This window comes from Quercus robur, chromosome 6 (genome assembly GCF_932294415.1).
Source record: "Quercus robur chromosome 6, dhQueRobu3.1, whole genome shotgun sequence".
NCBI classification, from domain to species: domain Eukaryota; kingdom Viridiplantae; phylum Streptophyta; class Magnoliopsida; order Fagales; family Fagaceae; genus Quercus; species Quercus robur.
The window spans coordinates 14,130,001-14,141,042 of NC_065539.1; the positions used below are offsets into that span (position 1 = coordinate 14,130,001).

At 35.0% G+C, this 11,042-nt stretch overlaps 1 protein-coding gene across 2 annotated transcripts; it reads right to left on the reverse strand.

Annotated features, from left to right (window-relative positions):
• Positions 1-3,965: 3,965 nt before the first annotated feature.
• On the reverse strand, positions 3,966-10,836 carry LOC126732888 (BTB/POZ domain-containing protein NPY4-like). 2 transcript variants are annotated; one of them, XM_050435938.1, is made up of 6 exons: positions 10,113-10,836; positions 9,110-9,483; positions 8,772-8,938; positions 7,012-7,081; positions 5,351-6,529; positions 3,966-4,841 (listed from the first exon to the last, which is right to left on the reverse strand). In XM_050435938.1, the coding sequence occupies exons 3-6, from the start codon at positions 8,831-8,833 to the stop codon at positions 4,263-4,265; spliced, it is 1,890 nt and encodes a 629-aa protein (XP_050291895.1). In that variant the 5' UTR covers positions 8,834-8,938; positions 9,110-9,483; positions 10,113-10,836; the 3' UTR covers positions 3,966-4,262. The 2 variants fall into 2 exon arrangements, with proteins under 2 accessions (XP_050291895.1, XP_050291894.1); XM_050435937.1 differs by lacking the exon at positions 10,113-10,836 and adding an exon at positions 9,915-10,087.
• Between the last annotated feature and the right edge of the window lie 206 nt (positions 10,837-11,042).

The following is an 11,042-nucleotide window of genomic DNA, read 5'->3' on the forward strand; positions in this document are numbered from 1 at the left end:
GTATGAACCTATGTAGTATTAAAAATCGTTGGTCATAATACTTTCTTGCTTTATTAAATTGCATACTTTTGTGTAAAATAATGAACAAGAATGTTTCCAAATGACTATCGAAAAAGGCTTTTGGATGAGTTTGGAGATTGCTAACAAACAGAGAGAATTAAATTCAATTAGCTAAATGAGTAAAGCATAGTGAGGGATTATGTGAAATCGATTTCCTAAAAGTTTCTTCTCATTAAGTTGATTTTCAAGCAACATCTTTCCTTTCCTCTGCGTATCTTTTATTTAAATTGAGTTTATTTTGAATTCCAATTACAAAAACCTTAGTGACTTCTCTAGATAAAATCGAGATTAGCATAATTTTGGTATTTGTCAAAAGTAAGTTACTAATCCCTAAGGACGATACTCTTCTCATCACTTTACTATAAAACTACGATACTGTGCACTTGCAGTTTTGCACCAATCAATTGCATTATAAAGATAGTATATAAAAATATAATGTTATTTTATTACATAACATGACTTGGATAATTTTGTGTTTATTACTACATTTTTTTATTTTTACTTTTTTTTTCTTCTCATGTTATTTTTTATAAATTTCTTATTATTCTCTCTCACATTCTCTCTTGAAAAAGTGATTATTCTCTTTCTCTTGATTTTTTTTATTTATTTTTTCTTTCAACTCCACTTTATATTGATAAATCATTGTGATTTTTAAAACTCTATTTTGGGTACATACGTTTTGGTGTTATTTTTTAATTTCCCATCACAAGTAGTCTCTCTCTCTCTCTCTCTCTCTCTCTCTCCAATAAAATTTAGAGAATAAATTATACATATTCAGTGTAAGTTTGATATGAGTTTTAATTATCATGATAATCTCTTTTAAAAGAATGAATAATTTTAATAATTATTTAAATAAAAATTATACATACATACATACATATGTATATATTTATTTATTTTGCTTAAATGTATAATCAATTTCATGCAATTCATTTAAAAATAATAAAGTTAAAACAAATGAATAATTGCCCTAAAGAGTACATTTGTATATTCATAACATTTATGTTTAGAAAGACTTTCATTTAAATTTAGTCGAACCGAAGTGACTGAAATGCTATATTAATGTGGCTCAACAAAAGCGTAGCAATAATAAATGTTATGTTTAAGATTTTAGATATTACGAGTTTGAGATTTATTATTATTTTAATAAATTTGGATTTAGATTAGATGCTTTCAACCCAAACATGTCTTTTCCCATTATGTAAGTGCACAAAAATACATCGAAATTGACCAAAATGAACCGAAGTGATCTGAATGGACCAAATGGGACAAAGTGGATCAAATGGAGAGAATGGGACCGAATAGGAATAAGGTGGACGGAAGTTCACAGATTGGACCGAATAGGACTGAAGTGGACCAAATAGAAGCAATGTGAACTGAATTGGACTGAATTGGATAGAATGGACCGAATAGAATCAAATTTGACAAAATGGACAGAATAGGACCAAAGTGGACCGAATAGAACCAATGTGGACCGAATAGAACCAATGTGGACTGAATAGGACCAAATAGAACTAAAGTAGACATAATAGACTGAATAGGACCAAAGTAGACAAAATGGACCGAATATGACCAAAGTAAACAGAATACGGCCAATGTGGACTGAATGGACTGAATTAGACCAAAGTGGACATAATAGGACTAATGTGAATTGAATAAAGTCAATGTGGACTGAATAGACCGAATTAGACCAAAGTGGAATGAATACGATCAAATGGGACGAGAATTCGACCGAATATAACTTTAGTGGACAAAATGGACTAAATAGGACCGAATGAACTGAATAGGACTGAAGATGACAGAATGGACCGAATGGAACCAATGTGGACCGAATAAGACTTGAATATTTATAATTTTTATTGCATTTCTAGGGCTTATATTTTTAATTTCGAATGTCTATTTTAGTATTTTTATTTGTATTTTTTAACTCAAAACTGAAAATTTTAGCCCAAATATAATACAATTTCATACTTTTCAACCCAAAAATGAAGAAAAAAGAAAGAAAGAAAGAAAGAAAACTTATAAAAAGAATCAATTTAGGGCTCAATTAGTCTAAAATGGACTGAAGGGGGATCGAAATTGACTGAGTGGACCAAAGTAAACCTAATTGGACTGAATATAAATTGTGTTAATTTTTAGGGAGAAAAAATTAACTTCAAAAAAATTTAGAGAAAAATTATATATTACATTACAATACATAATAATAATTTATTCCCACGCATCGTGTGGGTTTGCAACTAGTTTTCATAATAACTTATTTTTTGAATATTAATTGTAGGGTCACAATTTGAGGCCCAAGCTCAAAACGTATGGAGTCTTGGTCCAATGAGCCCAATACAATGAATTTGTAGAGAATGGGTCAAAGAACTAGATCCTAATGAGTTGGACAACGGTTAGTATTGAATTGCATGGCAATCAAACACAAATAAAGGATGCAGGTATCAATAAACTTTCAGTCCGAGGAGGTTAAATCTTTATACAATGATCACTCTAGAATCTCAGAATGGTTCAGATTGCTATACTCTTTTTTCTCCCTTGCTTTCCACACCCCACCCCCCCCCCCCCACCCTCCCCCTCCCCCAATTTCTCATGGAGGGTCTCTCACGTTATATAGCCCATTTTGGGCTATCTTGATCCTACACTTGTTGATCATCTGAGTCCCTGTTCCATCAGACACCCCATTTCAGCCTTCTGTGAGTTGTGGTAGCCAAGATAGCACTGTTCAGAGGTTTTCTCCACATAAATGAGGCCAGAAAAGTAGCTGCAATGCATTTAATGCGGTGGTAGCAGCTTTTCCTTAGATATTGTGTGTTTCCTTCTTCCCCGTATGTTTATGAGGCACATTCCTATTGCTAGAGCCTTTTGGAGGGCCCCTCTAATTGCTAGAGTACACATTTGAGCTACATTCATCGCATCCGTGGAGGTATTCCTCCTTGGATCATCTTCCATTTATTCCCTGCTTATGAGATTTTAACTGGGGATCCCTTAACAACCATTTGCCTCTCCTCAGACTTGTTAATTGTCCCGGGTGAAGCCCAAAGCCCAATATATGATTTTAGGCCCTTATCCCTACATTAATTAAAATCAAATCAATGTATCATAATTAAATCCTAGAGTTTAGGGATAGTCCAAATTAAATTCTACAATTTCAAAAGTAACAAATTAAACTTGAAGTTTTGAAATGTAATAAATTAAATTATGTAATCAAAATTGCTCTAACATTGTTAACCATCAAAAGTGCTTGATGTTTGGGAACCTTATTTAGTTGAAATTGAAATTTTTTTGCTTAAAGTATTGTAGATAAAACTAAAAGGTAGCTAAAATAGTACAAAAAAGTGCAATGGGACCCATGAATAATAACAAAAATAAGCTAAATAGTAGCAAAAATAAGCCTTTTTTTTTTTTTTTTTTTTTGAGAGAGCAAAAGTAAGCTAAATAGTAAAAAAAAGTTGGCTTTTTAAGCCAATGCCAAACGCAATTGAAGTATATAAATAAGTCAACAAACTATCTTTTATATATAGTAATTTAGAATGAACAATTTACCCTATCCAATCGTATCATTACAAAGTTTTTTAGAGAGTTACCAAAAAAAAAAAAAAAAAAGAACAAGGATTTGTATTAAACTCAAGTATAAACTTTTGATATATAATCTAATTGCGTTCATTCTTAAATGAGTATGTGCATACACTGGAGAATATAAGTTACTATCAATAAAACTAAAAAAACAAAACACTTATTAACTATTAATTGAAAAAATATATATTTTTAAATACTTTCACACGAACTAATAATTCCATTAAATTTTTGTTGGTATCAAGTTATGTGTGCTTGATCGCGATGTTGAATGGTGTAATTCTGTGGAAGAAATGAGTGAATTGGATTTCAAGTCTGAAAGAAAAGAAGAATGACAGTAAAAAAGACATCCATAAGTTTGGCATTCCTCTGGTTATGGTACAGCAAAAACTAGGTCATTACTCACTACTTAGAACCTGAATTTCGGGGAACAATAACGTGACAACAAACACTCAGAAATGAATTTCTAGGCATCTTTTTTCTGTAACCACATGCCATGCTTTGCCTAAAATTCCCAATAGAAAATCAGCTGAAATACGTCAGTGGGTTCTAATTTCCTATGTCAAATGAGTGAGGCAATTTTTACAAACTGGCCGAAGTTGTATTCCAATTCTGCCAAACTGTCTGCACTAAGATACTGATTGCCTCCTACTTCTGGAAGGGGTAGATTTTGTTTCATCTGCATTGGTAGAAACAGGGCTTTCTGATGTATCAGAGCTACTAATTTCACCATTTCTTTCCTTGCTTGACCAGAGCTTTGAAAAGAGCTTCGACATGACCAAACCTTTCATCTTATAGGCAACAACTTTCTCGGCATTAATTTTAGCACCATTGTTTACACCTCTATTACTGTCAACTCTCCCATCACCGCCTCCTAATCTCAAACTAGCAAGCTCCCCTTTCAAAGCCTTTATATCCTCAGCTGTTGGCACAGCATCCCAGTCCTCTTCTGTGTTGGTTGTAGTAGACCTTGAGCTGCCATGAGAGCCACCGGGTATTAAGGCCCTGATTGAACCAGGTAGCTCAGGTGTGCTGTTGCCAGTTGAAGTTGTAGCCCTAAGCTGCTCAAAGAAGAGGACCTGCACAACAACTCGCAAGGGAAGCCGCTCATTTTGCACTGCATGCATGCAAGCTTCCGCTGACAACTTCCTGCAGTCCATCAACCTGCATATTCTCTTCCTCTCACTCTTACCAATCCCAGGATGTTCCTGTATTGAAATACAATCAATTAGTCAGAAAGCAATAGTCTCGGTCTATTTCTGGGTAATACAAGTTTTGCACTGTATATGAAAAATATCAATTTACAATTACACAATTTGGATAACAAAGGAAGAAGAACAAAGTTTTGTAGATTCAAATGGAAAAGTGATTGTTGCCTGCCTTTAGGCACGTACAAAGATAATTGTCAAGTCTCAATTGTAGACACTTGAATGATCAAAATGTCTCAAGTCTATGATGTTATCAAATGTTGAAAGAGAAAACTGGGATCAGAAATGTGGCCACAGAGGCAAACATCCTCCAAAATCTTATTCTTAATCTATAAAAACTAAATTATTGGGTTATCTCTAGTGAGATTTTGACCAGGAGAACAGTAGCATGTTTTTCTTGCATGACCAAACTAGGGAACTATATGGCTAATTTGTTAGCTAATAGAAACCTTATTTTTTACCTAGAATTTCAAAGCTGACAGATAGACCTAAAGTATTCAGGAACTTACCCTCAGATACATGTCAATAGCACGGTAGAGTCCATCATGAGATGGCCTTGAGAAGCTTGATACCATTGCAGCAAGATTGACAAATTTTGACACACATAAATTGGGATCACGTGAAACCTCGGCAAGGTAGCCATCAACCAGCTTTGCTACCATTACTTTGGAAGCGTCTGGCACAAACCTTGGGCTTCTAATCTCCTGAAATTCATTTTCCATGGGAGAATCAGCCTGAGCATTCTGCTCATGCATTGCAAACTCCTCAACTAGGTTTTGCACTATATCAACATCATAAATCATTGATTCCCCAGATGGGGCTCGAAATAAAAGATCCGCCACAGTAGCCTCCTCAAGCTGCTGGCCAATTCTCCTCATTAGTTCCTGTCGTTCAGTTTCTCCACATTCTAAAATTATTGCTGCTCTCAACAACTTAAGCAGGAAACTGCATTGGATGCTGCCCTTCTCTGTGGGCAGTAGCTGCACTATGGTTTCCACCAATGATCTATACTTTACAACATCCCCACCCTGCAGCACACCCTTGTTAAAACCCGGCAACCTTCTCAGGGTATATGCATTCAAGGCTTCTCCAATGACATCACCAGAAACTTTGCCTTTTGTCTTTATTGTTGTCATGACCCGCTTGTATAAATCAATTTGAAGCTCACAGAGGTCTTCTACCCACCAGTCCTTTGGAACCATCTGCAGTTTTCTCACACTATTCCAGAGTGGATCATTCCCATTCTCATATGGGAGCTTTTTCCTGTTATAGGTGTATGACCAGTCCACCTTGGAAGTGTCAATGGAAGCCTTGGAAGCTATGGAATCAAGGCAGTGGCTGACCACTTTAAGTTCCTCAGACCACGGAAGAAGAGACTTTGTTGTTTGAAGAACAATAATTGAGTCTTTCCAACTCCGGAAGACACTTGAATTGAGAAATACATCAATCTTGTAGACAAGGTTTCCTTTCTCAATAGTTTCATACATCTCAAGGTACTCTGCTGCACATCGAGCAGCAACCACATTGTATGCATTGAGTGTAACTGTCATACCATAACAAAATTTGGCACATATTTCAAAAGCAGCAGGTCCACCAGGAATGTCCTGGATGTAAATTTCATCGTTGTTTTCCTCATTTGCGGTAGCAACCAGTTTCTGCAAGCGTGCACTCTTGGACAAAAGGGGGAACTGCAGAGATATTACAGAGCATTAGATGACTAAACAACATATTTAAAATCCCACCAGTACCCCCCAGAAAAACATTATATTTGTGTTCCTAAAACCATATTGTTGAAAGTTATTAAACACAAGCCAATCTAGCTAGCTAAGTAGGGTATCTCATCAAAATATGCCATTGCAATGGTTTGATGTTACTTTGATCTACAAACGGTTCTTCATGATTACAGCTGTAACCAATATAAAGTGAACGAACCAAGTGACCTGGACAATTTGGTAGGTTTTCATTCCCACCTTTAAGATAAGGTTTTGAGAGATGGAGAAAATTACATGAATAGACTTAGTTAACTAAGTTTGAAAGCAGAATCAAGTCTACCCATGTATTTGGCAGAGTTAGTGAGCTCAAAACATCACTATGGAACCATTCTTACATAAATTTCATGCATAGCAAGCTATCAACTAAAGTATTGCAACCCATTGATACAGTTTCATACCTTATGCAGATAGAATTTCACATCCCTGATGTTAATGACTATGTCAGTTTCCAAATCACTTGCCACGTATCTGAAATTACAAGCATTTCTCTGAGTTGATAATAAATTTGATACACAAATATTAATTAATTTGAATTTGGCAAGTGTAAGCATAAGCAGAACAAGAAAGTAGAGACTATATCACTCAAAGGACTAAGCAGAAAATTATTATAGAAGCAAAAAAATTTGGAAAGAGGCCAGTCATGTAATTACTCAGGCACCACTCTTGGAGGCTTGCAGACTATGCATATTTGAATAGCTTCCCCCCTTTTCAGTGTGCTTAATTCATTAGTTATCTCATCAAAAGAAGGAAATAACATGCAGGATGATTTAATAATAACAGTAAAGGAGGACACAACCCCAAAAAGACACATTACAGGGTGGAAAGCTTGATGCTCACCAACCAAATTGTCCTGATGTTATTATGTTTTAAATATAAAATTTATTTTCTTCAACAGTTAAAAGAAACCTAGATGCAATTTTAATTATGAACCCAACTAGGGAACTACCCACTATTCTCAAAAATGTCCATTTCCCTCTACTTTTGGAAGGCTGAACTTAGACAACCTAGTGGTAATGCATAGCCAGTATGGAGTGGATAACGTGGATTCAAAATCCTAAAGTTTGTAGCAAAAATCTTAGACTACAAAGTTCTACTATGACATATTTATTTTAAAAATACATTTATAGTTCCATAAATTGAATAAGATGTTTGAAATATTTACAACCTATTGCCTAGGGAAAAATCATAGAATGATTGAAACCATCCTCGTAACTTTTAAGCTGATCAAACAGGTTCACTAATTCCAAGTAGAAATTGGAGGGGCATTTCATTACCCAGTGGAAATGAAATTATATAACTTTACAGGACCACAAACAGCAAAACATTGGTGTGGCATTTCATTACCAAGTGAAAATGAAATTATATAACTTTACAGGACCACAAACAGCAAAACATTGGTGTGGCATTTCATTACCAAGTGAAAATGAGATTATACAAGAATCATTCAAAAGAACTTCTTATGTGATCAAAGAGACCCTCTTATTCCAAATATAAATTGGAGTGGCATCTCATTACCAAGTGGACATGAAATTATAGAATTTCATATTAGACAGGAACATGAACAGGAAATCTACAACTGAGATGATAACAATGAAAATATGGGAATCATTACTGAAGGATTGAATCGCCATCTTATATGATTACGCGAAAAAAAAAAAGGCTAAATTCTTTAATTTTCAAAAAATGATTTACTTATTTTCATATGATAAACAAAACAGTAAAGCCTATAATAATATTATATTTGGGTGTAGTGTGCACGAACCCCATAAATCTTCTTCTTTTAATTTTTTTTTTTTAATTTAAATTTTTTGTTGAGGAAAACCCCATAAATCTTGAGAAGTACAAGGGAAGGAAAAAACCCTCTATCAATCAAGCAATTTACTATGGAGCTCGCGATGACTTAATACATAGTTTTTCAAGGAAGCCATGCCTTAAAGCAGTAAAAAAAATGGGTTTTTAAAAACTGAATTTTTGGAGGAGTAATTAGCTTAAGAGAAAATCTGCTTTAACACATAAGGCAAACAGAGAACAAGCAGATCAGGGAAAATCTTTTGAAAAACCAGAAAGTGGGTAAGATGAAGGTTAGCAAGCATGTAACTTTAATAAATTTTCAGCATATATATTGCAAGTGGATCTTGAAAGAGTACATCATACTCACCTAATATTGACTCCATCAATCTGAAAAGAGTCAGGCTTAGATCCAAGTTTCATGAACTTCATTTTGACAAAATTTTATAGGAAGAGAATCACAGAAGCAGAAGCACCACCAATAAAATCCAAACTTCTTCAAACAATAAGAAGCGAGTCCAAGCAGAGGTTTAACACCTGAATGTGACCAACTTTATGATGTTATTAAAGGTAAGGAAGGATGGATCAAAAGAAAATATTTAGTATTTCTTAGTATGACCGAATCTTTCCCATAAAATAAGGCCAGAGAGAGTGTGTGTGTGCATGTGTGTGTGAATGGAAATGGGAATTGTGTGATTTTTAACAAACCCCTTTTCACTTGAAGAGACCCCAAAAAAGAAGTGGTTGCTTCCTAGATTGGTAACACAACCCAAGGAGTCCGGGCAAAGAGGTCAGCTTAGGAGACACAGCCAGCAATCTCTCTCTCGAACATATATAATTCCAAAGCCAGAGACACCCCCACTTGCTCAAAACTGACACCACCGCCCTTAGTTGATTTGTTTATCGTTCTCAATTCTAGATAGTTGCTTTCCCTTTCTCTTTCTTTTCTTTTTCCAAGGGATCACAGACCACCAAGACCATTCATGGTCCACAAAGTCTCAGAACCCAAAACACAAAACCCAGAATTCCACATTCTTTTGCCAATCCTCTTTCACCTTTTCTTCCTATTGAACCCAGAACACCTGCAACAGGAAACAGCATATCTCGGTATGAGTTGAATCAACCACAACATAGTAGACAAGAAGGCATCATTTTTTTGTGGTTTCCATTGAAAAGATTAAAAGCAAACATCAGTACCAACGAAATTGTTTCAAAATTCAAACTAAATGGGGGAGCAGAATTGTTAGGATCAAAATCAGAATGTGGCACAGAAATCAGTCCCAAGAAAATCCCATATTCTTTACTAAACAAAGCAATAGGATTTCAACATATAAATAATTTTTAAGCAGATTCCCGCCTCATTTTTTCACAACAAATGAAAGAAATTAAACATAAACTAAATAATAAAACTGGTATTGCATCAACAAAATTCTCTTTATTTGACTATAAGAAACAATAATGCAGAAAACATAAAAAAAATAAATAAATAAATAAACAAAGAACAAAATCCCACCTCAATTAAAGCAAACCAGACCCAGATAACAAAATTCAGAATCTCAAGTTCTCAACCCCACAAGAATCTAAAGACTTGGTTATATAAACAAATAAAAATAAAGAGCAGTGAGCATACACACAGTAATATAGAGACAGGAAATTAGAGCATTTAGAACCAAGTGTTTAGGATTAGGAAGGGTCTCCAAAACCAACCAACCTATTAAACTGTCCCCAATGCACTTTCTCACTTTGCAAAGTACGAAAAATGAAATATCAGTTTGGTACAACAACGACAAGAGACCAATGTTCACTGCACGAGCACTTATATCCGCAAAGAGGCAGAGAACCCCACATACACTGAAACCACCCAACAAATCCCAAAAAAGCTAACCATCAAAAAGATGAGCTGTTCCTCATCTTTGACAGCCACCACAACTACACAAACACAAATACTAAAAGCCAAACAAGTCTGAGAATGTTCCCACTCCTATCTCTCTTTACTCTTTACTCTTTACTCAATCTCTTTCTATCTTGAATTAGCTCCCACCACCACTACCTTTCCTCTCCTTTTCTCTCACTGCTCAGTTTTCACCACCCCAAGATTATATAAAATAAAAATAAAAAACCAAAAAGTTTTGAATTTTTTTTTTTTTTTCCACTTCTTTCTTTTCCCTCTTGGCTTCTCTTTTAACGATGATGGCTTTATTTTTGCGCAGCTCTAGCTAGCTAGAAAGCAAAACGGCTCTCTTTCACATCTAGCATGAGTTTATTTTATGAGGCCCCCACTTTCCCTCTCTCTCTCTCTTTGTGCGGCTCTAGCTAGCTAGAAAGCAAAATGGGTTCTATCATACTCGGCATGAGAGAGTTCATGAGTCTCTCTTTCCCTTTCTACAACGTAATGCACGCCAATCTGAAAAGCACAACTTTTTTGCTCCCCTTGCCAAATACAAACTGACTTTCCCAACTTGTTTTAGTGGGTTTTTATGTGTGCGTGAAAACTTCCCGTGTACAAAGAAAACGACCCATCCATGATCCATACCCTCTCTTACTTTGATAATAATGTCATCCATCTCATTTTTCTTTTTCTTTTTTTTTCTTTTTATTTTTAACATAGAAAAACTCAAAGCTTGATTTTATTTTCCAATTA